This window comes from Hyla sarda, chromosome 11 (assembly GCF_029499605.1).
Source record: "Hyla sarda isolate aHylSar1 chromosome 11, aHylSar1.hap1, whole genome shotgun sequence".
NCBI classification, from domain to species: domain Eukaryota; kingdom Metazoa; phylum Chordata; class Amphibia; order Anura; family Hylidae; genus Hyla; species Hyla sarda.
The window spans coordinates 33,348,619-33,376,220 of record NC_079199.1 but is presented as its reverse complement, the minus strand read 5'-3'; the positions used below and the strand labels follow the sequence as shown (position 1 = coordinate 33,376,220).

Below are 27,602 nucleotides of genomic sequence, written 5' to 3'. Positions count from 1 at the left end.
CTCCCCCCGTCACTCATCTCCCCCCCACCTGCTCATCTCCTATCTCCCCTCCCACCGCCCCCTATAAATCACATATCTCCCCCATAATCTTAACCCACCGCCGTACATTTCCTTCCCGGCCGCCGTACATCTCCACTCCTCCTCACCGCCGCTCATCTCCACTCCTCCCCCCTGCTGCTCATCTCCACTCCTCCCCCCACCGCTCATCTCCACTCCTCCCCCCGCCGCTCATCTCCACTCCTCCCCCCTGCTGCTCATCTCCACTCCTCCCCCCCACCGCTCATCTCCACTCCTCCCTCCACCACTCATCTCCACTCTTCCCCCCCGCCGCTCATCTCCACTCTTCCCCCCCGCCGCTCATCTCCACTCCTCCCCCCCACCGCTCATCTCCACTCCTCCCCCCGCCGCTCATCTCCCCTCCTCCCCCGCCGCTCATCTCCACTCCACCCCCCGCCACTCAACTCCCCCCTGCCACTCATCCCCCCGCCGCTCATCCCCCTGCCGCTCATCTCCCCCCGCTGCTCATCTCCCCCCTCGCTGCTCATCTCCCGCCTGCCGCTCATCTCCCCCTACTGCTCACCTTCCCCCCCGCCGCTCACCTTCCCCCAGCCGCCGCTCATCTCCCCCGCCCATCTCCCCCTCTTGCTCATTTCCCCCCCGCCACTCATCCCCACCGCCACTCATTTCCCCCACCGCTCATCCCCACTGCCACTCATCTCCCCCCCCCCGCCGCTCATCTCTCCTCACCTCCCCCCTGCCCTTGCTCATCTCCCCCCCTACCACCGCTCATCTCCCCCCTCCTCCCCCCCACTCATCTTCCCCCCCCCCTTCCTGGGAGTTGTAGTCTTGCAACAGCTAGCTGGCTGGTGGTAGATGCAGCAGGCATTTTAACACCAGGGTGCCTCCAGCTTTTTCTAAACTACAACTCCCATCATGGAAGTTGTAGTTTAGAAATGGGGTGTCTCCAGCTGTTGCTAAACTACAACTTCCGTCATGGAAGTTGTAGTTTAGAAACGGGGTGCCTCCAGCTGTTTTTAAACTACAACTCCCATCATGGAAGTTGTAGTTTAGAAGCGGGGTGTCTCCAGCTGTTGCTAAACTACAACTCCCATTATGGGAGTTGTAGGTTAGTAATAGCTGGAGTCTTGCTGTTCCTAAACTACAACTCCTATCATGGGAGTTGTAGTTTCGGAACAGCAAGACTCCAGATGTTGCTACACTAGAGGCTCACTGTTGCTAAATAAAAACACCCATAATTCCCAGACAGCCTTTGGCTGTCTGGAAATAATGGAGGTTGTAGTTTAGCAACAGCTGGAGGCTCCCTCTTTGGAAACCCTCAATTATTACCCTGGTACCCACCGCCACAGGGGTGCCGGGAAGAGTCGGTACCAACAGGCCCGGACCATCAAAAAATGGTGCTCCTGGGCCTAAGCGGTAACAGGCTGGCGTAATTTAGGCTGGTGAGGGCCAGTGACAATGGTCCTCGCCCACCCTGGTAACATCAGGCTTTTGCTAATTGCTTGGTATCTGGCTGAGAAAGAAAATAGGGGGAACCCCACACTTTTTTTTTTTTTTTTTCAAAAAAAGTGTGGTTCTTAATAGATGCCATAGATGCCAGATGCCAACCAAGCAGCAACAGCCCGACATTACCAGGGTGGGCGAGGACCATTGTTACTGGCCCTCCCCAGCCTAAATAATGCCTGCCTGTTACCACCTAGGCCCAGGAGTGCCATTTCTGATGCTCTGGGCCTGTTGGTACCTGGCCCCCCTGTGGTGGTGAGTACCGGGGGTAATAATTGGGGGTTAGCGCTAGCTGTTTTTGAGGCTAACACTAAGCCCCCGGCTTAGTTATGAATTCTGTCTATAAGACAGCTTCCACTACTAAGAAAGTAAAGTAAATTTAATTAAAAAAAAAAGCACATAAAATGTTTTTTTTAAAACTCCCCCTACAAGCCCTCTTTGAGCATTTTATTAATTAAAAAACACTGGTCATCTACATAGTCCACTGAAGACAAAGAAGTCCTCTGCATACATGGATCTGAAATTGTCTAGTACGTTTAGGGGGGGAAAAGTAGTAAAGACTTTTAATAAACACAGAGGAGAGAAGGTGGTATTTCCCAGTGGTGTTCTGAATTTATTTATTGCTTATGTGTGCTATAAAATTTGGATTGTAAGGTAATTTATTGTTTTTTTGCTTATGTGAGCCAAATTTATCAACCCCCTGTGATAGTATGATAAAAAAGTCACACATTAGCAAAACCAAAGCAAGAAAAAAATGCCTACAGAACTCGCTTACCAAAGCAAACCATGATAAATGTCCCCGTAGATGTTATGATGTCTCCCATACACTGAACATACATAGAAGAGGAGATCCTACACTATATCTGTATAACACACTCTAAGAAACAACAGCATGAAGGACATTTTTGTTTAAACAAAAAAAAAAAAAGTGGTATGCTGTGCTGTGCTGTGTCTCTTCATCCAACCACTGCAGGCTGCTCTGTAACCCCCTCCTCTCGGTTTTCAGACTTGAGTCTGATAGACAGGACAGAAGTGAGCACAGAGGAGTGCAAATTCCTGCCCTCACTTCTGAACTTTGTCCCAGCCTGGGCTTCCAAGATGTACAACATATAAAAAAAAGTTATTGATTCTGACATTGGCCATTTAAAGCATATTTGAAGCAGAATATCCAAAGGAAATAAGCAGTACTCCAGTAAATCCACTGCAACAAGGTAATGTTTCAGCTCCTCATTGAAGATTTACTTTACAGAAAATTTGTCTTGTAACATATGGGGAATAAACTTGGACAAAATTGGAGTTACTGGAGTGAGGCTTCTTTTCTGTACTAAAATATTGTGTATTCACAGACTATTTACAGGATTATAATATAAAAAATTGTTTTTAGACATAAAACATACATTTTCAGATATATAACATTAAAATACATTTTCTTTATAAAGTTTAATAACATAAACTATGTCATCCTATGTACAAATACATAAATACACAGAAAGAAAAGATGTTTTCCTTCCAAATCAGTGCAATATCATCCAGTCAGGTATGGAGAAATCTAGCGGACATCTGTCTAAGGTACCATTAAAGGGGTACTCCGGTGGAAAACTTTTTTTTTTTTTTTTTTTTTTTAAATCAACTGGTGCCAGAAAGTTAAACAGATTTGTAAATTACTGATATTAAACAATCTTAATCCTTCCAGTACTTATTAGCTGCTGAACACGACAGAGAAAATAATTTTCTTTTTGAAACACAAAGCTCTCATCACATCACATCATGACCACAGTGCTCTCTGCTGACATCTCTGTCCATTTTAGGAACTGTCCAGAGCAGGAGAAAATCCTCATATGCTGCTCTGGACAGTTTCTAAAATGGACAGAGATGTCAGCAGAGAGCACTGTGCTCGTGATGTCAGCAGAGAGCTCTGTGTTCCAAAAAGAAAAGAATTTCCTCTGTAGTATTCAGCAGCTAATAAGTACTGGAAGGATTAAGATTTTTTAATAGAAGTATTTTTGAAATCTGTTGAACTTTCTGGCACCAGTTGATTTAAAAAAAATAAAATAAAAATAAAAAGTTTTCCACCGGAGTACCCCTTTAAAGAACCTAAGGCATCATGTCTGCAGCAGTATTATGGTTCAGTATAGTCTCTGGAGAGATTTATCAAAACCCACGTAGAGTTTTATTTTTCATAGGATTGTCAGATTTGTTTAGAAACCAACAGAAAAAATTGTAGCGTGCTCTATTGGATGGTATGATAAGAGCTATACTCTCCCAGAAGCAGCGTTTTAACTGGAAAAATACATATATAATGTTGCATGGAGGCCCTCTATGATGGTACACAGCTCTGTAGTACAGAAGCAAAGGGACTGCTGAACAGGCTTCCTGTGCACTGCTCTGCCATGTACATGAGCCCTGAGACCTGTTCACATTACGAAATCCCACATTGATTTGCAGAGTTCCACTGCGAAATCTCATTTTTTTAATGCCTCTTATTTTTTCACTGTAAAATTTTCACTGTAAAATACTGAGTAGAAATTTTGTGTGAACAGGACCTAATTCTGTTTATTGTTGCCATCACTTCAATAGGTCTGTGGAAAATCTGCAATAGCTGCAGATTGGCAGATAGCTGGCTGACCCATTGGAGTGAATGGTAATGAAACTCACATCGGATGTTCTGCAGTGGGAAACCTGCTGTGAGTTATCAACGAGTGAGCGTTCTCCTATGGTATTTTCCTGCCAGTCAATGGAAGATAAGAAAATTGGAAAATTGTTACTGAGAATGGCAAAAAAGAACTATTCATTCTTTCCTCTTGCAATCACTTGTTTTTTTTTCAAGTCTTACTATACGAGCGAGACCCAGCCACTCTATGCAGTAATATAATTTATGCTGTATAAATAATCAGTTTACAAGCTATCTACATATATCACTTGATGCAATACTGAAATCTTTTTGGTGTTTCTGATTAGTAACAGATCTTCATCCTTTGTATTGATTTTTATATCTTGTTAAAGGGGTTCTCTGGTGCTTACACATCTTATCCCCTATCCAAAGGATAGGGGATAAGATTCCTGATCGCGGGAGTCCCGCAGTTGGGGACGCCCGTGATCATGCACGCGGCACCCCGTTTGTAATCAGTCCCTGGAGTAATCAGTCCCTGGAATCAGCTCCGGGTCTGATTATGGGCGACTAAAGGGCGGGCGGCATGTGATGTCACGTCTCCGCCCCCGTGTGACGTCACGCTCCGCCCCTCAATGCAAGCCTACAGGAGAGGGCGTGATAGCTATCACACCCCCTCCTGTAGGCTTGCATTGAGGGCTGGAGCGTGACGTCAGACGGGGACGGAGGCGTGACATCACACGCCGCCGGCCCTGTAGTCGCCCGTAATCAGACCCGGAGCTCCGGGGACTGATTACAAACGAGGTGCCGTGTGCATGATCACGGGGGTCCCCAGCGGCGGGACTCCCGCGATCAGGCATCTTATCCCCTATCCTTTGGATAGGGGATAAGATGTGTAAGCACCGGAGAACCCCTTTAATATCAACTTATTCTGACAATGAAGTGTGCAGAGCAAGAACACAATATTGCAATACATTTTAGATAATCACATTGACAGGCATTTATCAAGCGATTTAGTAAATTTTTCTTTACTAAAAATGTCGCAAAAATGTTGCACCTGCGACTACGTGATTTTTCGTGCGACATTTTGACTGGAAAGCGAGAAAAGCAAGTTTTCAAAAACTTAACTACGAAGTAATAATTTTAAAATGGACTACGTGTAGTCAGGTACTTATTAACTTCGACAGTCGCAACTGCGCAAACAAGGTTAAAAATTGACTAAATTTACTCCAGCTCAAACATGGAGCAGAAAAAGCTACTACCAAAGTAAAAAAGAAGAAATTGCTTACGTGAAAGAAAATTATCAACAGGCTGAAACCAGTTGATAAATAAGTCACACATAAGCAAAAAAAAAAGGAAAGAAAAAAGTACTAAAAAAAAGGAATACATAAGCAAACATTGATAAATGTCCCTAATTGTCTTCTTATCCAGGTGTAGGCCAGTTGGAAATAGGTTTCATTAGGTCCGCAAATTTGATGCAGAAAAATTGAGGCGGTACATCAACTTCCATAAGAGATGCTATTGTTAGATTTAAAGCGTAACTCCAATGTCTTTATGATAAACAGCTTTCGTACAGCACCAAAAGTTGTTTTTAAAAATGATCTTCATTTTTAATCCGGCGCATAATTGCCTAACTGAGATGCTGTTTTCTTCAGTTCATAGCAAAATCAGTCTCCAGCACAAGACCCAGGGCCATAGAATCATCTTATGCTGGTTCTCATGCTGGATTTTACAAGCAGCAAGGAAAATGGCGCCTCAGTTGAGGCATTTAGGCACCAAATTAAAAATGAAAATCATTTAGAAAAAGTCATGCACGGTGCTGTCATGTGACTATAATTTGTCATAAAAACATTGGAGTTACGCTTTAAGCTGTTTTAGGGAGTTTTGAAACAGAACTACTATAATAACTGTATTCAAACATAGAGAAGTCAAGACTGTAAATGTTCATAAATTTCCTAAACAGAATAGGAGAAAGCATTTCCAAGTAACTTATAGTTGTGTCATCACCTGTACGGGATTCATTAGAATGATGTTTTATTGTGGGGTATTTCAGATTTTCGGGGGCCCCTATGGTTTTTAGGACAAAATCTGCATCCTGTGCTAAAGTTTCAAATTTGCCAATAAAATCATATTGGATATTGCACGGATCACAAAGCTGATACATAGGCCTCCAGTGAGTGTCTCTATAGGATGGATTTTCCCTAATGATAAATTGAGCAAATTGTTCAAAAGTAATGTTTGTCTCGGAATGAATATTAAGTGCTCGTCTGATGATATTTGCAAAGGTTTTACTGTAGTAAACATCATCCTCATGAAGAAACTTGTCTCGAAAGGCAGAAACAACTCTCTCTATGGGATCTCGAGTGAACATCACTTTAGTATAATTTGCTAGAAGCTCTTTCTGAAGAGACGGAGGATATGAGCTTAACTTGATGAGTTGTTGTGAGGCATGTACCTGGTAATGTTTGAGTTCATCTGCACTGAGGTCAAAAGATTCATTCAATAATAGAATTATTCTCTTCCAGTTAGAGCAGCCAACCTTAGGCACCTCACAATATATAAATTTATGGCTGTGTTCCACATATAACTGAGCAGCTACTTTAAGGTCCAGCACAAACGAAGAGTTGATCAGATCCTCCCGCTCACAGACCAATCTGATGTTAGCCTTCCTCCGCTCTTGAGAATCCAAGTATGAATATCGAGTCACAACTGGAACAGAAAAAATAGCTTATACTTATTATTTATTATTATTATTAGTAGATCTATTTTTAAAATTATATTATATACAATTAATTAAAATTAAAAGTCACATACAAGGCTCTGTTCACATGTGCATTTTGATCCATAGTTGGGGAGGGGGAGGAGTTAAAATGCACACGTCTCCTGTTCTTATCCACAAGCCTTTATTGTGCGGTGTGCTCCTTTCCTCCCGTCACCTGGTCTCATTTACTTCCAGGCTTGCCCCTAGGGGCGTGTGCATCCCTAAACCTTTTCCCACATATCCACACTTAGCATATACTGTATAATTATGATTCACCCATCCTCCTGTGCCTCAGAATTGTTGTGGTTTCTAGTGTCCATTTGCAGAGGTGTGCTCTAATTGTTGCAGCTGTACTTGTATTGACCCCTTTTCTCTGTCCCATTCCTGTCGATCCCGATTCCTCCTTTACTACACTGCCTCTCCTGTTGCTGACCTGAATCATGACCCAGAACCTGTGCCAACCTGGCTTCACCTTCTTGCATGTTACCAGCTCTGCCTCTGAATGATCTCATATACTTTGGTGATTTTCTTATGTTTAACCAAGACTGCTGACTACATCATCTACTTGCCTGACCCCCTTGTGCCATGGACTGGTACCATCTAGTGCACTATACCAGCCACTACCCACATTAGGAAAATGCTTGAGGAATAGCCTCATACCTTCTAGCAGTAGAAGTTCTGAAACTTGCAATAGAATAAAGGGTGAAGACCTAGAGCAGGGGTCCTCAAACTTTTTAAACAGGGGACCAGTTCACTGTCCCTCAGACTGTTGGAGGGCCTGACTATAGTTAAAAAAAAACTGAACAAATTCCTATGCACACTTATATATCTTATTAGTGGACTACCCCTTTAAGTACATAAGTATGCAGCACAGTTCCCCCCACATTAGGTAGGCAGCATAGTTCCCCCCACATTAGGTTGGCAGTATAGATCCCCCACATTAGGTTGTAGTTCCCTCACATTAGGTTGGCAGTATAGTTCCCCCACATTAGGTTGTAGTTCTCCCACATTAGGTTGGCAGTATAGTTCCCCCTACATTAGGTTGGCAGTACAGTTCCCCCCACATTAAGTTGGCAGTATAGTTCCCCCCACATTAGGTTGGCAGTATAGTTCCCCCCACATTAGGTTGGCAGTATAGTTCCCCCCACATTAGGTTGGCAGTATAGTTCCCCCACATTAGGTTGGCAGTATAGTTCCCCCCACTTTAGGTTGGCAGTATAGTTCCCCCCACTTTAGGTTGGCAGTATAGTTCCCCCAAATTAGGTTAGCAGTATAGTTCCCCCACATTAGGTGCAGTATAGTTCCCCCACATTAGGTGCAGTATAGTTCCCCCACATTAGGTGCAGTATAGTTCCACCACATTAGGTGCAGTATAGTTCCCCCACATTAGATGAAATATAGTTCCCCCACATTAGGTGCACTTTAATTCCCCCACATTAGGTTCACTATAGTTCCCCCCACATTAGGTTGGTAGTATAGCTCCCCACATAAGGTGCAGTATAGTTCCCCACATTAGGTGAAGTATAGTTCCCCCCACATTAGGTGCAGTATAGTTCCCCCACATTAGGTGCAATATAGTTCCCCCACATTAGGTGCAGTATGTTCCCCCACAGACATATAGCCTCCAGCCATACAGTGTATGGCTGGAGGCTTTATGCCTGTGTACTGCCCCACTTCAGTGCTCCGTCCACCACTCCTCCGGTGCGACCATAGCAGTAAGTCCCGGGACCGGAGGAGCGGTGGTTGGAGCACCGAAGCTGACGTGCCGCTGGTAAACACTTACCAAGCTGGCCAGCGCACGCCCTGCTCACTGCTCCGCTCGTCTGTGCTCTGTTGCTATGGGCACACGCACTGGACGTCAGTGACGTCCCTGTGTGCGCTACCAACCGGTGGCCCCTGCCTTTTTAAAGTAAACACGGGGCCACAGAAAGGGAACCGGGGCATCACTGTGTCCCGAAAACATCTTTCAGGACACAGGGATGTCCTTAAGCAGCAGCGGAGATAAATCTTCTTGGAGGGCCACATGTGGCCCGCGGGCTGTAGTTTTAGGAACCCTGACTTAGAGGGTACTTAGACTCAACTTCTAAGCATGGCCCAAAGCCAACCCAGTTTGACAGTAAAGTGGGTCCACATCCATTGCCCATTACACAGGTTTTGTAGACATAAGCATTCATTGTGGCTATAGGCAAAAGGATAGTGAATATTTCAGTAAAGAATACCTGTCATCAAACCATATTTTCTAAAATACCCCTCCTTCCCTTAAAAAAGTTTTCCAAGCTTTAAAAATCTCTGTATCATACCTTTCCCCTTGTTCACATTGTGTGAGCTCCCGACAGGAGAAAGTGGGCATTCCCCAGCAGGCGCAATGTCACTGAAGCCTGTGAGAGCTGTGCCTCGCCATGCTCTGCACGCACTTCCTGAGTTTGGTCTCCTGCCAGGGTGGGAGGAGACCAAACTAACTGTTTGACTTGTGCAGGGAACAGAACAGAGCCACCTAGTGGCCGTTTTTCAATCACATTAAAAACATATTAAGGTTGAGAATTTTAACAGTAAGTAATCAGCAAAGTGTCTATAATTACATAAGGAACTATATATTAAAAGTTTAGTTTGGTGACAGGTACTCTTTAAAGGAGTATTGTAGTGCTTTTTTTTATTTTACCTCTGTGCCTAGGCTGCAAAAAGTTAATAAACAAACTAACTCACCACTCCCTGGTGCACCAAAATCGGTGTCCCATCCTCCAGTCCCTGTCTTCTTCTGCTTCCTGGGGGGTTAGTGAGTCACATTGCGCTCAGTTTATCGCCAGCCGCAGTGATGTCCCACCTCGGTCAGTGAAACGCTGAGTGCAGTGTCATGTAACGAGTGTGGACCCTGCCTTCTCCCTTCTGCCCAGGCTCGTTACATGACACTACGCTCAGCCTATCACTGGCCCGAGGTGGGACATTGCTGCAGCCTGCAATAAGCTGAGTGCAGTGTGACCCACTAACCCTAAGGAAGCGAAATAAGACAGGGACTGGAAACAGGGACTGGAAAAAAAAAGACACTACAGTAGTTAGAAATGTGCACCAATTTTTCATGTTAGAAGCATTGGTGCCTTGAAAATCTTGTCAAGATGAACCTTTCTGATTGCTTAAGCCAAGACTATAAATGTAAATCCCTCACCTTGTTTGTTCTGTGATTCACCACTGTCCCAGCTCAGCCATGAGAACATCGCCATAGATGCCATGTTATCATTATTGTATAGGGATCCTAAGGATTATAGCAGACGAACGGGATAAACATTTTAGTTTTTCATTTTGTTTAGCTTTTCTTTCCACTGGCAGCCATATGACCTAGCAAAGAGGACCTGAGATTGCATTATCATTGAATAGCTTAGGGTGCTCTGGTCACACACTGTCTTACAGTTTCTTCATACACTGCCCCATTGCTGAGATATGTGGATTTATATGTGTTTTATGTGTTCACGATAATGGTCGAGAACTTAATTTTAATAATGGGAGTGACGGAGGGTGATGGAGGGATTATACTGTCAGGGTGTGTGTATAAGGCATTAATGCCTCTCAATGTACAGCATTCACACCTTGTCACTATATATTTGTTATTTTTATGTCTACACCTTTCAACATACAGTTTTATTAACGTAACATTTTAATAGTCCGGACATTTCTACTTTAGGTTTAGGTTTATTTTTGTTTGCATTATATTTATTAAAAAAATAAAAAAAGGTAAAGGGGGGATTAAAACTTTTATTGGTGGTGGTAAGGGGTGGCCTTGTTATTCACATTTATTACATTATTTTTTATTTGTTTCACTTTTTTTTTGTTTCCATAGGGGACTTTTATCACTAGATTGTTAACACTGTTCAATTTTGTGCACAGCACAGCATTGATAAGTGTTATCGGTGCTCTGCTTCTCAGAATGAAGATCGGATGGCACAGAGGCAGCTAGAGACCCCTCGGCTGTCATGTCAGCTATTCGGGACCCCACGATTGCACTGCAGTGGTTATGATCCGCTTTACTAAAGGACCGCCACCAGTATTCTACTGGCTTTAGCACTCACAATCAATTTTGATTGTGGGATCTAAAGGATTAATAGCCTTGCAGTGGTCCGGTACTTGACAATCGATACCAGCTGGGGCTTGCTCATTATGGAGCAGGAACACATCAGAATCCCCCTCCAAAGCCATACATCCTGGGGAGGGAAAGTGTTAATATAGCACAAAAATAAGTTTTGTATTTTCACACATTTTAGCCAACATTATTTTCACAGGGTCTATGAAGCATTTTGAATCTCTTCACAGACAGCATAGTGTTTGTTGACTCTACACGTAGCTCCCCTAGTATTACGTGCTTGTATCCTGAGACTGAATAATTTTCTGTCAGTTGATCTCAAGTTACCTGTTGCTTGGGGAACTGAACAAAAGATTCTAAAGCAGAGACCTGCCATATATTATTACGACACATAGAATTTCCTGCTAAGACTCAAATATTGGTCTTACAGAAAGAAAGTCAATAGGTTGGACTAGCATACCTGAAGAATACGCAAGACGTAAAAAATGTGCAGATCCCATAGTGATATTTAATACTTATTATACTATTGTATTCAGTTATTGCAGCATAGTTAAACCTGGCTACATTTACTGGGTATCTGTTGTCAGATTCTGCTGAGTTTGTTCAATGGAGGGAATACAGGGTAAAAATATGTGTCAATAATGTGGGGTTTGGTTGAGCAACTCAAACTCTCCTCTCATTCTTGCTACTTAAAAAAAAGAAGACAGTAGTAGATCAGTAGAGGAGAAAGTTTACTGGTCTTTCTCATAATTTACAGTGGTAAAATGCTTATTTTTGCACGCAGATGGTACATGGTATAGAATTTGAACAGTAGTTATCACCTAAACTGGATTTAGGACCCTGTTATCTTCACAGAAGCCTCTTTCCTGCCCGTGTTGCTTCATACAGAACCACATCCATCTAATTAAAATATCCTGCATTTATTCGGTCAGCAAAAAATTATTTTTATCACTATGAATAAATAGCTGATACTTCCATGAATAAACACATTTTTACAGGTTTCCTGGAATATAATGGTTTACAAAGTTTGTTTGCCAATTAGAGGAAGTTTCAGTCAGATGGATGGGAACTCAATTTTAATAATGGAATTAAGGATTGGTGTGATTATCCCTGTGAGAGAGCTTTAATCCCTTAAGGCAGTGTCTCTCAACCTTTTTCGTGACTATACCCCCAAAGGCTGAAATTATGTCCGTGAGTACCCCTCGCGCGGAACCTACACGTGAGTGGTACCCGCGGACAAAATCAGTAATAAAAGTACTTAATTTAAAAATGGCGTGTGCTTACCTTTCTAATGACGGGGGACGTCCTTCTGGGCTGTGCCGTCACCTCCGCGCAACATCAGGGATGTCACATGTCAGGCCTGGCAGCCACTGCAACTCAGGTAAAGTGGCCGCAGCCGCAGGGACTGCCGCAGCGACTGCCGCAGCGACTTCGGTATCCAATCCTCGCTCTGCGCTGACAAATACTGGCCAATGCATGGCCTGTATTTGTCAACAAATTGCCGTCCCCCTTGCATAATCCTTGGGGTACCCCTGGTTAGAAACCACTGCCTTATGGAACAAGCCAGTTTTTGACCTTAAGGACCAAGCCAATTTTTTTTTAGCATTTTTGTTTTTTCCTCCTCGCCGTCTAAAAATCTTAACTTTTATATTTTCATCCACAGACTAGTATGAGGGCTTGTTTTTTGCACGACCAGTTGTCCTTTGTAATGACATCTATTATTGCTGTGCTTAAAAAAAATAAAAATAAATCGCAAACTTTTTAACCCCTTAACGAACAAGGACGTATATTTACGTCCTTGGCCGGCTCCCGCGATATAACACGGGGTCACCCCTTGTCATATCAGGTCGGTCCCAGAATGTATCTGAAGCCGGTAACCGGGGCTAATCGTAGTACTGAGCGCTATTAAACCTTTAGACGTGGCGTTCAAAGTTGAACACCGCGTCTAAAATGAAAGTAAAAGCGAAATGAAGGTGAAAAGTGAATATGCGGTGTCCTGATCAGCTAGGACGCGAGTGGAGGTCCTCTTACCTTCCTCCGGCGCATCCCTTCTGCAATTTATTGCTCTAAGCCTGAGATGCAGGCTTGAGCAATCGATCGCCGATAACACTGAGCAATGCAAAGCTATGGCTTTGCAGTGAACAGTGTAAAAGTTCATTGTGTGCAGTGTTATAACCCCCTATGGGAGCTATAACACTGCAAAAAAAAAAGTGTAAAAAAAAAAGTTAATAAATGTGATTTAACCCTTTCCCTAATAAAATTCCAAATCACCCGCCTTTTCCCTTAAAAAAACCATGTAAATAAAAGAAATATAAACACATGTGGTATCGCCGCATGCGTAAATGTCTGAACTATAAAAATATATAATTAATTAAACCGCCAGGTCAATGGCGTACGCACAAAAAAAGTCCAAAATAAAATATTTTTGGTCACTTTTTAGAACATAAAAAAAATGAATAAAAAGCAATCAAAAAGTCTGATCAATATAAAAATGATACCGCTAAAAACTTCAGATCACGACACAAAAAATTAGCACTCAAACTGCCCCATACATGGTAAAATAAAAAAAGTTATAGGGGTCAGAATATGACAATTTTAAACGTATAAATTTTCCTGTATGTAGTTATGATTTTTTCCAGAAGTACGACAAAATCAAACCTATAAAAGTAGGGTATCATTTTATTCGTATGGACCTACAGAATAAAGATAAGGTGTCATTTTTACAAAAAAAATTTACTACGTAGAAACTGAAGCCCTCAAAAGTTACAAAATGGCACTTTTTCTTCAATTTCGTCGCACAATGATTTTTTTTCCATTTTGCCGTCGATTTTTGGGTAAAATGACTGATGTCATTGCAAAGTAGAATTGGTGGCGCAAAAAAAATAAGCCATCATATGAATTTTTAGGTGCAAAATTGAAAGGGTTATGATATTTAAAATGTAATTAGGAAAAAACGAAAGTGCAAAACCGGAAAAACGTGGTCCTTAAGGGGTTAACCAAAGTACGTTTAAAATCCCTCTATTTTGATGACCTATAACTTTTTCATTTTTCTGTATAAGCGGCGGTATGAGGGCTCATTGTTTGCGCCGTGATCTGTACTGTAATTTTTATTAATTTCATTTATATAAAAAGCAACAATTTTGGATTTTTTTTTTTACGTTCACGTCGTTTACCATACGGGATCATTAATATTATATTTTAATAGTTCGGACATTTACGCACGCAGCGATACCAAATATGCTTATAAATATATATATATCTTTTTACATTTTACATTTTTGTTGGGGGAGGGGATTTTTTACATTTTTACTTTTTTAAAAGTCTTTTTTACACTTTAATAGTCCCCACAGGGGCTATTTAAAGCAATCACTTGATTACTAATACTGTTCAGTGCTATACATAGAACATAGCACTGATCAGTATTATCGGCTATTTACTGCTCTGGTCTGCTCAATGTCAGACCAGAGCAGAAGAAGCCGGGAAGGCAGCGGAAGCAGGTGAGGGGACCTCCATCAGCCATGTTAGCTGACCTGATCCCCGCGGGATCAAATCGGCATAAAATGTAGCCACGCTGCTGCAGATGCCGTGATCTGTATTGATCACGGCATCTGAGGGGTTAATGGTGGACATCCGCGCGATCACAGATGCCTGCCAGTAACGTTGCACCAGGACGTACATCTACATCCTTGGTTGTAAGGGGGTTAAGGTATGTTTACACTGCAGATTTTCTGAGCGGAATTCTGCAGAAATATACAGCACAGAAATTCCGCTACAGTAGAGTCCCATTGATTTCAGTGGGATTCTGCTGCACTGTGCACACAGCGGAAGTTCAGCAGCAGAAACTTCTGCTGCGGAAATACCAATTTCGGCATCTGCAGAAACAATGAACAGGTTCATTGTTTTTGCAGATTCTGCTAAAAAATGCATTGCCATCTATAAAGACGGAGCATTTCCAAGCGATCCTAGCACCGGATAAATGTGTTTTCCGGGCAGACATTCTCCATTGTGTGAACATAGCCTAGCTTTGGTCTCTGCCAAGTTTAAACACTGCACCAGTCAACAGTGGTAAGCTGGCTTTGCCAATATACAGGGGACATTTCTCATTGTTTGTTTTGGGGAGAGTTTTGCGAGACTTTTTTGTAACTTTTTAAATTTGCTTACATACCGGAGTTTTGTACTCCAGGTCAGACCTGGAGTACACTTGCAACTTATTGTAAGGGGTTTTGTACTTTTTCACATCATAAATATCTGTCCCCTGCAAAGTGAAAGCTGAAATTTGCATAAATAATGCTGTTTGTAACTTTTTGTTTACTCACAAAAGTCACACAAAAAAGTGCTTAGGCACATGTGAGACTTTTTGTGCGACTTTTGTAAGCAACAAAAAGAGGCTCTAAATACCTTGATAAATGTCCTACATAGAGAAGAACTCCCGTTCTATAACACGGGGCAGCCCTCTAACAACAGCCGGGACCCATGGCTAATAGCGCATGGCGCTGATCACGGCACTGATTCAAAGTTGAACGCCGCGTCTAAAGTGAAAGTAAATTAATGCTGGTTAGCTCAGTGGGCTGTTCGGGATCGCTGCGGCTAAATTGCGGCACCCCGAACAGCTGTAGGACAGCAGGAGGGCCCCTTCCTTCCTATGAGAAACCATTGATCAATGTAAAAGATCAGTGTGTGCAGTGTTATAGCCCCCTATGGGAGCACTGCAATAAAAAAAGTGGAAAGAAAAGTGAATAAAGATCATTTAACCCCTTCCCTAATAAAAGTTTGAATCCCATAAAAAGAAAACAAAAAAAAAATTGTGTAAATAAAAATAAACATATGTGGTATCGCCGCATGTGGAAATGTCCGAATTATAAAAATATATAGTTAATTAAACCGCACGATCAATGGTGTACGCGCAAAAAAATTCCAAAGTCCAAAATAGCGTATTTTTCTCACTTTTTATATCATGAAAAAATGAATAAAAATCTATCTAAAAGTCCAATCAATACAAATATTGTGCAACTAAAAACTTCAGGTAATAGCGCAAAAAATTAGCCCTCATACCGCCCCGTACGCCAAAAAATAAGAAAGTTATAGGAGTCAGAAGATGACAATTTTAAACATTTTCTACATTTTCCTGCATGTAGTTATGATTTTTTCCAGATTTACGACAAAATCAAACCTATATAAGTAGGGTATTATTTTAATCGTATGGACCTACAGAATAAAGAGAAGGTGTACTTTTTACCGAAAAGTGTACTGCGTAGAAACGGAAGCCCCAAAAATTTACAAAATGGCATTTTTTCTACAATTTTGTCGCACAATGATTTTTTTTCCTGTTTGTCCGTAGATTTTTGGGTAAGATGACTGATGTCATTACAAACTAGGATTGGTGGCGCAAAAAATAAGCCATCATATGGATTTTTAGGTGCAAAATTGGAAGGGTTATGATTTTTAAAAGGTAAGGAGTAAAAAAACGAAAGTGCAAAAACGGAAAAAACTTAAAATTAGAGGATGTGTAATGATTTGACCCTCATCCTGTTATATTCAGTCAAAGATTTCAAAATAGATGAAATGGCTGTTCTTACAGTGAACTTTGAATTTAGATTCAGACCAGTTAAACCAGTCTATCTATGTCAGTACCAGTATGGGGCTGTTAAGCCTCTCCTGATCAAAATTTCTCGAGAAATCGAGTGAACAGCTAGAACAAAAAAGTTGTCTTTTCCCATTGTCCGATAGGCTGGTTAGTTTACTTTCCCACCAGTATTATAGTATAGCATTTAACTTGCAATATAAATAAAGCTGTCTAAAGAACCTGTATTGCAAGAAAAATCCTATTCAGCACTTGAAAAGACTTGACTGCATAATATTGTTTTTTATTTGCATTGAGAGACTTGTTTAAACTTTGTATTTTGTAATAATTTTAAATGGGTAGACTGGTTAAAATATAGATAATAAAGAGGATCCCTCATTCATGACCCTTGTAAATAAGCCTATTGTACATTGTTTTAATAGGAGTCCTGTTTTTAGTAACACCGACGCTTTATTATTTAAGGGGTACTCTGGTAGAAAACTATTTTTTGCAAATCAACTGTTGCCAGAAAGTTAAACAGATTTGTAAATTACTTCTATCAAAAAAATCTTAATCCTTCCAGTACTTATCAGCTGCTGTATGCTCCAGAGGAAGTTATTTTCTTTTTGAATTTCCTTTCTGTCTAACCACAATGCACAATAGCCATGTCAGGAACTGTCCAGGGCAGGAGAAATTTGCTATGGGGATTTCCTCCTGCCCTGGACACTTCCTGACATGGACAGAGGTGTCAGCAGAGAGCACTGTGGTCAGACAGAAAATAAATTCAAAAAGAAAAGAACTTCTTCTGTAGTATACAGCAGCTGATAAGAACTGGAAGGGTTAAGATTTTAAATAGAAGTAATTTACAAATCTGTGTAACTTTCTAGCACCAGTTGATTTAAAAAAAAAAAATGTTTTCCAGCGGAGTACCCCTTTAAGACTTACCATTACATAGTATTTTACTAGGGACCCCGCAGATAGGACCTAATAGTATTTACTTTTACAAGGAAAGGTTCAAAGTAAATGAATAAACCTAAATATTTTTAAAATATCAAGGTCTGAATGCTATCAACAGACCTGAAAATGTTTTGATCAGTACTCACAATTCTGTCAAACACTAGTGCTAAGGTTTATTCATCTGTTGCATAACAACGCCAAATATACCACAAAATCTGCAGACTGCTAACAGTTGCAGGTAGGCCATATACAATTTACTAGTTATAGTAGGAAATGGAATCATTGTTTATGTAGTGATGTACAGAGATAAGAACAACAAGGCTAAAAGAGCATTATTTTTTCCCCCCATTCGTTCAGTTTTCATGACTCTTGGATGAATAACTCCCTTGTTTGATAACAATGTAGTTCACATTTTATGCCTCTAATGTTTGTGCAGTAAGCTTTTTAATGTGTTTTACTGCTTTCTCACTTACCGGGGAGAATGTGATGTTGTCTCCATTTATTATGAAAGTAGAAGACACAAAGGGCAGAGGAGACAATAAGAAGAATTAATTTTTGTTGCAGTCTTCGCATTTCTGATGCCCATTAACTCAAAAGCAGCCAGCCTTGAATGCTAAAATAATATAAAAAAAGAAAGTAAAGGAGTAAGTAATGTAACCAAAATACAAAAAAATAACTCCCCCCCCCCCCCAAAAAAAAAAAAGATGGTGTAAAGTCACTAAGTGTCTCACTTTTCTGCAATCTGTTTTCCACTGCATGCTTTTAGGTGTCTGTCTTGACAGAGAGATCAGATCAGAATACAAAAAGTATATGGGGGCAAGCATGAGCTGTTTACCTATAATCTGTGAGGATCCACACTGACCCTGAAAGGTAAATCAAGGCTTCCCTCTCATTTCAGCAGCATATCAGTGCTTAGTGTTCATTTCCTTTTTGCTCACAGAGTGCCTTGCAAAGCCTGTGCATCAGTAACCCCTTCCACGTGCCATCAATAGTAGCCTACTGTAAATCATCCCTCAACACAGTGCCAGCTTGTTCAGTCCAGTGTGTTTTTACCAGCTTAATATAACATAGAGGAGAAGTTGCTGTGCTTTGATTGGCCAGACAACTAAAGAAAAGAGAGAATATGTTTATGTCCTACTGGCAATTACCTCAGCATTACATACATAGTAACATAGTTCATAAGGTTGAGTCTTTCAAGTTCAACCTATATCCCTAATGAGTCCCTACTGAGTTGATCCAGAGGAAGGCAAAAAACCCTCATACTAGAGGTAAAAATTCCTTCCTGACTCCAAATATGGCATCAGTATAAATCCCTGGATCAACCTTCTGTCCCTATAGATCTAGAATCCATAACCTGTAGTTATTATTCTCCAAAAATGCATCCAGACCCCTTTTAAATTCTCTTTTACTCTCTTACAGTAAAGAATCCCGGTCTGTGCTGGTGTAGAAACCTTCTTTCCTCTAAACATAGTGGATGCCCCCTTGTTATAGATACAGTCCTGGGTATGAATAGATCATGGGAGAGATCTCTGTACTGTCCCCTGATATATTTATACATAGTTATTAGGTCTCCCCTAAACCTTTTTTTTTTTCTAAACTAAATAACCCTAATTCTGATAATCTCTCTGGATACTGTAGTCCTCCCATTCCCCGTATTACTCTGGTTGCCCGTCTTGCCCAGCTCCACTATATCTTTCTGGTACACTGTTGCCCAGTACTGTAGACAGTATTCCATGTGTGGTACTGCCCCCTTAAAATGGAGAGAATAAATAGCTGTGCACCATAGAAGGGACTCTCATGGGCTCAATAACAGCAGTGAGAGCACCGAAACACACATTATCACCACTCTGAAGGATTAAAGGGGTACCTTGCCCCTGGACATCTTATCCTTTATCCAAATGATAGGGGATAAGATGTCTGATCGTAGAGGGTCTGGCCGCTGGGACCCCCCACTATCTCTAGACGGCTCCCTGACATGAATGGAGAGGGTGTGGCGTGAGGTCACAACCACGGCCACCTGCATGTTCAGAATGCCGGTGTTACGCCGAGCGCTCCGGGTCCCCGCTCCTCCCCGGAGCGCTCGCTACACTTCCCTCACTGCAGCGCCCCGGTCGGTTCCACGGACCCGGGGCGCTGCGTTACCACCTCCGGCCGGGATGCGATTCGCGATGCGGGTAGCGCCCGCTCGCGATGCGCACCCCGGCTCCCGTACCTTACTCGCTCCCCGTCAGTTCTGTCCCGGCGCGCGCGGCCCCGCTCCCTAGGGCGCGCGCGCGCCGGGTCTTTGCGATTTAAAGGGCCACTGCACCGCTGATTGGTGCAGTGGTTCCAATTAGTGTTTACACCTGTGCACTTCCCTATATCACCTCACTTCCCCTTCACTCCCTCGCCGGATCTTGTTGCCCTAGTGCCAGTGAAAGCGTTCCTTGTGTGTTCCTTGCCTGTGATTCCAGACCTTCTGCCGTTGCCCCTGACTACGATCCTTGCTGCCTGCCCCGACCTTCTGCTACGTCCGACCTTGCTTCTGTCTACTCCCTTGTACCGCGCCTATCTTCAGCAGCCAGAGAGGTTGAGCCGTTGCTAGGGGATACGACCTGGTCACTACCGCCGCAGCAAGACCATCCCGCTTTGCGGCGGGCTCTGGTGAAAACCAGTAGTGACTTAGAACCGATCCTCTAGCACGGTCCACGCCAATCCCTCTCTGGCACAGAGGATCCACTACCTGCCAGCCGGCATCGTGACAGTAGATCCGGCCATGGATCCCGCTGAAGTTCCTCTGCCAGTTGTCGCTGACCTCACCACGGTGGTCGCCCAGCAGTCACAACAGATTGCGCAACAAGGCCAACAGCTGTCTCAACTGACTGTTATGCTACAACAGTTACTACCACAGCTCCAGCAATCATCTCCTCCGCCAGCTCCTGTACCTCCTCCGCAGCGAGTGGCCGCTTCTGGAATACGACTATCCTTGCCGGATAAATTTGATGGGGACTCTAAGTTTTGCCGTGGCTTTCTTTCCCAATGTTCATTACACTTGGAGATGATGTCGGACCAGTTCCCCACTGAAAGGTCTAAGGTGGCTTTCGTAGTCAGCCTGCTGTCTGGAAAAGCCCTGGCTTGGGCCACACCGCTCTGGGACCGCAATGACCCCGTCACTGCCTCTGTACACTCCTTCTTCTCGGAAATTCGAAGTGTCTTTGAGGAACCTGCCCGAGCCTCTTCTGCTGAGACTGCCCTGTTGAACCTGGTCCAGGGTAATTCTTCCGTTGGCGAGTATGCCGTACAGTTCCGTACCCTTGCTTCAGAATTATCCTGGAATAATGAGGCACTCTGCGCGACCTTTAAAAAAGGCCTATCCAGCAACATTAAAGATGTTCTGGCCGCACGAGAAATCCCTGCTAACCTACATGAACTCATCCATCTTGCCACTCGCATTGACATGCGTTTTTCCGAACGGCGTCAGGAGCTCCGCCAGGATATGGACTCTGTTCGCACGAGGCGTTTCTTCTCCCCGGCTCCTCTCTCCTCTGGTCCCCTGCAATCTGTTCCTGTGCCTCCCGCCGTGGAGGCTATGCAGGTCGACCGGTCTCGCCTGACACCCCAAGAGAGGACACGACGCCGCATGGAGAATCTCTGCCTGTACTGTGCTAGTACCGAACACTTCCTGAAGGATTGTCCTATCCGTCCTCCCCGCCTGGAAAGACGTCCGCTGACTCCGCACAAAGGTGAGACAGTCCTTGATGTCTACTCTGCTTCTCCACGTCTTACTGTGCCTGTGCGGATGTCTGCCTCTGCCTTCTCCTTCTCTGCTGTGGCCTTCTTGGACTCTGGATCTGCAGGAAATTTCATCTTAGCCTCTCTCGTCAGCAAGTTCAACATCCCGGTGACCAGTCTCGCCAGACCCCTCTACATCAATTGTGTAAACAATGAAAGATTGGACTGTACTATACGTTTCCGCACGGAGCCCCTTCTAATGTGCATCGGATCTCATCACGAGAGGATTGAACTGTTGGTCCTCCCCAATTGCACTTCTGAAATCCTTCTTGGACTTCCCTGGCTTCAACTCCATTCCCCAATCCTGGATTGGTCCACTGGGGAGATCAAGAGTTGGGGGCCCTCTTGTTCCAAGGACTGCTTAAAACCGGTTCCCAGTAAACCTTGCCGTGTCCCTGTGCTTCCTCATGTAACCGGTCTCCCTAAGGCCTATATGGACTTTGCGGACGTTTTTTGCAAAAAACAAGCTGAGACTCTACCTCCTCACAGGCCTTATGATTGTCCCATTGACCTCCTCCCGGGCACTACTCCACCCCGGGGCAGAATCTATCCTCTGTCCGTCCCAGAGACTCTTGCCATGTCTGAATACGTCCAAGAAAATTTAAAAAAGGGCTTTATCCGTAAATCCTCCTCTCCTGCCGGAGCCGGATTTTTCTTTGTGTCCAAAAAAGATGGCTCTCTACGTCCTTGCATTGACTACCGCGGTCTTAATAAAATCACGGTTAAGAACCGCTACCCCCTACCCCTCATCTCTGAACTCTTTGATCGTCTCCAAGGTGCCCATATTTTTACCAAACTGGACTTAAGAGGTGCTTATAATCTCATCCGCATCAGAGAGGGGGATGAATGGAAAACGGCATTTAACACCAGAGATGGACACTTTGAGTATCTGGTCATGCCCTTTGGTCTATGCAACGCCCCTGCCGTCTTCCAAGACTTTGTTAATGAAATTTTTCGTGATCTACTATACTCCTGTGTTGTTGTATATCTGGACGATATCCTGATTTTTTCTGCCAATCTAGAAGAACACCGCCAGCATGTCCGTATGGTTCTTCAGAGACTTCGTGATAATCAACTCTATGCCAAAATAGAGAAATGTCTGTTTGAATGCCAATCTCTTCCTTTTCTAGGATACTTGGTCTCTGGCCAGGGACTACAAATGGACCCAGATAAACTCTCTGCCGTCTTAGATTGGCCACGCCCCTCCGGACTCCGTGCCATCCAACGTTTTTTGGGGTTCGCCAATTATTACAGGCAATTTATTCCACATTTTTCTACCATTGTGGCTCCTATTGTGGCTTTAACAAAAAAAAATGCCGATCCCAAGTCCTGGCCTCCTCAAGCGGAAGACGCCTTTAAACGACTCAAGTCTGCCTTTTCTTCGGCTCCCGTGCTCTCCAGACCTGACCCATCTAAACCCTTCCTATTGGAGGTTGATGCCTCCTCAGTGGGAGCTGGAGCTGTCCTTCTACAAAAAAACTCTTCCGGGCATGCTGTTACTTGTGGTTTTTTTTCCAGGACCTTCTCTCCGGCGGAGAGGAACTACTCCATCGGGGATCGAGAGCTTCTAGCCATTAAATTAGCACTTGAGGAATGGAGGCATCTGCTGGAGGGATCAAGATTTCCAGTTATTATTTACACCGATCACAAGAACCTCTCCTACCTCCAGTCTGCCCAACGGCTGAATCCTCGTCAGGCCAGGTGGTCTCTGTTCTTTGCCCGATTTAATTTTGAAATTCACTTTCGGCCTGCTGATAAAAACATTAGGGCCGATGCTCTCTCTCGTTCCTCAGATGCCTCTGAAATTGAACTCTCTCCTCAACACATCATTCCTCCTGACTGCCTGATTTCCACTTCTCCAGCCTCCATCAGGCAAACTCCTCCAGGAAAGACCTTTGTTTCTCCACGCCAACGCCTTGGGATCCTCAAATGGGGTCACTCCTCCCATCTCGCAGGTCATGCGGGCATCAAGAAATCTGTGCAACTCATCTCTCGCTTCTATTGGTGGCCGACTCTAGAGACTGATGTGGTGGACTTTGTGCGAGCCTGCACTATCTGTGCCCGGGATAAGACTCCTCGCCAGAAGCCCGCTGGTTTTCTTCATCCTCTACCTGTCCCCGAACAACCTTGGTCTCTGATTGGTATGGATTTTATTACTGACTTACCCCCATCCCATGGCAACACTGTTATTTGGGTGGTCGTTGATCGATTCTCCAAAATGGCACATTTCATCCCTCTTCCTGGCCTTCCTTCAGCGCCTCAGTTGGCTAAACAATTTTTTGTACACATTTTTCGTCTTCACGGGTTGCCTACACAGATCGTCTCGGATAGAGGCGTCCAATTTGTGTCTAAATTCTGGAGGGCTCTCTGTAAACAACTCAAGATTAAATTAAATTTTTCTTCTGCATACCATCCTCAATCCAATGGACAAGTAGAGAGAATTAACCAGATCTTGGGTGACTATTTACGACATTTTGTTTCCTCCCGCCAGGATGACTGGGCAGATCTTCTACCTTGGGCCGAATTCTCGTATAATTTCAGAATCTCTGAATCTTCCTCCAAATCTCCGTTTTTCGTGGTGTACGGCCGTCACCCTCTTCCCCCCCTCCCTACCCCCTTGCCCTCTGGTCTGCCCGCTGTGGATGAAATTTCTCGTGATCTTTCCACCATATGGAAAGAGACCCAAAATTCTCTCTTACAGGCTTCTTCTCGCATGAAGAGATTCGCAGATAAGAAAAGAAGAGCTCCTCCCATTTTTTCCCCTGGAGACAAGGTATGGCTCTCCGCTAAATATGTCCGTTTCCGTGTCCCGAGCTATAAGTTGGGACCACGCTATCTTGGTCCTTTTAAAGTTTTGTGTCAAATTAATCCTGTCTCTTACAAACTTCTTCTTCCTCCTTCTCTTCGTATCCCTAATGCCTTTCACGTCTCTCTTCTTAAACCTCTCATCCTCAACCGTTTTTCTCCTAAATCTGTTCCTCCCACTCCTGTTTCCGGCTCCTCGGACATCTTCTCTGTCAAAGAGATTTTGGCCTCTAAAAAGGTCAGGGGAAGAACTTTTTTTTTAGTGGATTGGGAGGGTTGTGGTCCAGAAGAGAGGTCCTGGGAACCTGAGGACAATATCCTGGACAAAAGTCTGATCCTCAGGTTCTCAGGCCCCAAGAAGAGGGGGAGACCCAAGGGGGGGGGTACTGTTACGCCGAGCGCTCCGGGTCCCCGCTCCTCCCCGGAGCGCTCGCTACACTTCCCTCACTGCAGCGCCCCGGTCGGTTCCACGGACCCGGGGCGCTGCGTTACCACCTCCGGCCGGGATGCGATTCGCGATGCGGGTAGCGCCCGCTCGCGATGCGCACCCCGGCTCCCGTACCTTACTCGCTCCCCGTCAGTTCTGTCCCGGCGCGCGCGGCCCCGCTCCCTAGGGCGCGCGCGCGCCGGGTCTTTGCGATTTAAAGGGCCACTGCACCGCTGATTGGTGCAGTGGTTCCAATTAGTGTTTACACCTGTGCACTTCCCTATATCACCTCACTTCCCCTTCACTCCCTCGCCGGATCTTGTTGCCCTAGTGCCAGTGAAAGCGTTCCTTGTGTGTTCCTTGCCTGTGATTCCAGACCTTCTGCCGTTGCCCCTGACTACGATCCTTGCTGCCTGCCCCGACCTTCTGCTACGTCCGACCTTGCTTCTGTCTACTCCCTTGTACCGCGCCTATCTTCAGCAGCCAGAGAGGTTGAGCCGTTGCTAGGGGATACGACCTGGTCACTACCGCCGCAGCAAGACCATCCCGCTTTGCGGCGGGCTCTGGTGAAAACCAGTAGTGACTTAGAACCGATCCTCTAGCACGGTCCACGCCAATCCCTCTCTGGCACAGAGGATCCACTACCTGCCAGCCGGCATCGTGACAGCCGGAGAGCTGCCTGGAGATTGTGGTGATCCCAGCAGCTGAACCCCCCGCGGTCAGGCATCTTATCCCCTAACCAAACCATGCAGGTTTGAAAAAAAATCTTTTGAAACAATAGGCATTATTTAAATGATCACTTTTGTTTTAACAAACTTTGCATAAATACAAATGCATTTGACCACTGAAAGACTGCAGCATACAGGGGGTTGGAGGTGGTAGGCAGGTAATGCATGGCAGGATGTTATTGGCTTGACTATTTGCATTTTATTATGTATTTAGATATTTATCTGTTTACATTTTTTGTATACTGTACTGTCCTATAGATATTATATACTGAGGTTTTATACCCTAATTATTGCTTTTCATATATCCTGAGGACAGTTTCCCTGTACTCCATGTATCTTTGCTTGTTATACCCCCTCCACTTATCTGCAGTTGCTCTTGTGGTGCCTTGTTTTTATCTTGCTCTATACTTTTAAATGTCTGTAATTGGCATATATGTTAAATAAAATGTAACCTTTTACACTACTGGTTCTTTTTTGTTGGTGTATATAGCATACAGACTTCGTGTACTGGGACATCATTAGGGCACTTCCACCTAGTACTCTGGAGTGGTGGTGGCATTGTAGCAGAGGGGTGAGTTTGTTTGTTTTTTGCTCCTTTCTGTGTCCATTCTCTGCCCCTGGTCACTTTTTAAAAAATCCAGAATTTATATATATATATATATATATATATATATATATATATATATAGTGAGATCTGTAAAGAATGGATATAAAACAAAACAACCCCTCCTTCTCCATTCTTATGGGACATGGCAAGGTATATATATGGGACATGGCAAGGTATATATATATATATATATATATATATATATATATATATATATATAGTGAGATCTGTAAAGAATGGATATAAAACAAAACAACCCCTCCTTCTCCATTCTTATGGGACATGGCAAGGTAGTCCTTAGCTCTCATGTCTGCAAAGATTCTAGCATCTATGAAAGGTATCTCTGTGCAGGTAGTATATATCACCCATGAAGTAGCTTTTTAGAGCAAACTTGACCATTTTAATGAATTTATAGCAGTAACACTGCCATGTACTGTGCACTAAACCAAATGGTTAGGAAATAAGAAAAAATGTATACAATTTTTTAATAAAATATATAAAAATATATGCAATTCCCCACAATACTGGTCGTGATAGATGGTTGTAAACTACTCATGTAGAAAATTTTTGCTATTTAAAGTAAGTAACTCATAAATACTTGATCTCTGATACATTGCACATCAGTTTATTGTTATACAATAATTTGTGAAGTTCTTAACAGGACATGAGGTGTAAATAGGCTGTCATAGCTTAACAGTAGGGAGGATCTGGAAACCCTAAGTACACTTAATAACTTTATATTGTAGATTAGAAGGCGATGAAAGAATGATGAAAGACAAATCTGTCCTACAGATTTTAAGTAGAATAAATGGGCTTAGTCAGAATACAAAATCCAGAGTATTTAGTCTATAATTTCATCTAAGACAGCTACATTATATCCATGAATGTTTCTTTAGAACTTAGCTTCATTATTAGTGATGAAGTAAGAGAAAAAGTCATGTTTGTCCTATACATGTTTATATTAACTGCATCCAAAACTACTGTTCCAGTTAGGTCTGGGCGGTATACCGGTATGTACCGAATACCGTTTTTTTGTTTGTTCACGGTATGGATTTTTAATATACCGGCATCCCTCCCCTGTAGTATCCCTCCCCTGTAGATCCCGGCATCCCTCCCCTGTAGCCTGCGCAGTCTCCGCTCTTCACGCCACCACCCACGACCACTGAGTCTGCCGGAATGTAAAAATCAATCTCAGCAGTGCACATTCGGCGCGGAACGGTCCTCCCAGGGTGATCACCCCCAGACAGTCTGCTCTGCGCTGCTATGCACACGGGGGTATGCGCAGAGAAGACTGCAGACAGAGCATTTAACCTTAGTGGACCTTAGGGTGCAATGCTTTTCAGTCTGACTCTGCACATACCCCCCATGTGCATAGCAAATTGCAATGTGTGTGTATGTATGTACATAACTATACAGGTGGGGTATGTGCAGAGCATTCATTGCACCCTGTCTGAAGTACAGGGTGCAATACTCTGTACATACCCCACCTGTATAGTTTCCTACAATATTCAGTACTCATTACAGTAAAATAGGTAACTGTACGGCAATTTACTGCAGTAATTTGTCTAAATTATTAGAAAATTAGGTTAACCCCCAGTCCTGCATGAAAAAAAAAATACAGTGAAATACCGTGATACTTTAAAAAAATACCGTGATACTCATTTTTGGTCATATCGCCCAGCACTAGTTCCAGTATAAATATATTAGGGCGCAAAATGAAGACACATGGGAAAAACATAAAAGTATTGTAAAATGTAAAAAGCAAACAAACAATTACAACCTACAAGT

General features: G+C 43.4%; 2 protein-coding genes across 5 annotated transcripts in view; one reads left to right on the top strand and one right to left on the bottom strand.

The window, feature by feature from the left end:
• The window catches only part of FNTB (farnesyltransferase, CAAX box, beta), a 393,966-nt gene that overhangs the window by 135,389 nt on the left and 230,975 nt on the right, over positions 1-27,602 (top strand). The gene's annotated exons all lie outside the window — the stretch shown is intronic.
• Positions 5,013-27,602, bottom strand: part of LOC130295736 (carbohydrate sulfotransferase 9-like) — a 44,306-nt gene continuing 21,716 nt past the window's right edge. The window contains exons 2-4 of one of the 2 annotated variants that reach the window (XM_056546798.1): positions 17,950-18,089; positions 10,051-10,137; positions 5,013-6,838 (exon numbers count right to left, since the gene is read on the bottom strand). In XM_056546798.1, coding sequence (XP_056402773.1) covers positions 5,994-6,838; positions 10,051-10,137; positions 17,950-18,049 — 1,032 coding nt within the window. In that variant the 5' untranslated portion in view covers positions 18,050-18,089 and the 3' untranslated portion in view covers positions 5,013-5,993. The remainder of the gene's footprint in view (positions 6,839-10,050; positions 10,138-17,949; positions 18,090-27,602) is intronic. The other variant, XM_056546800.1, reaches the window with a different exon arrangement.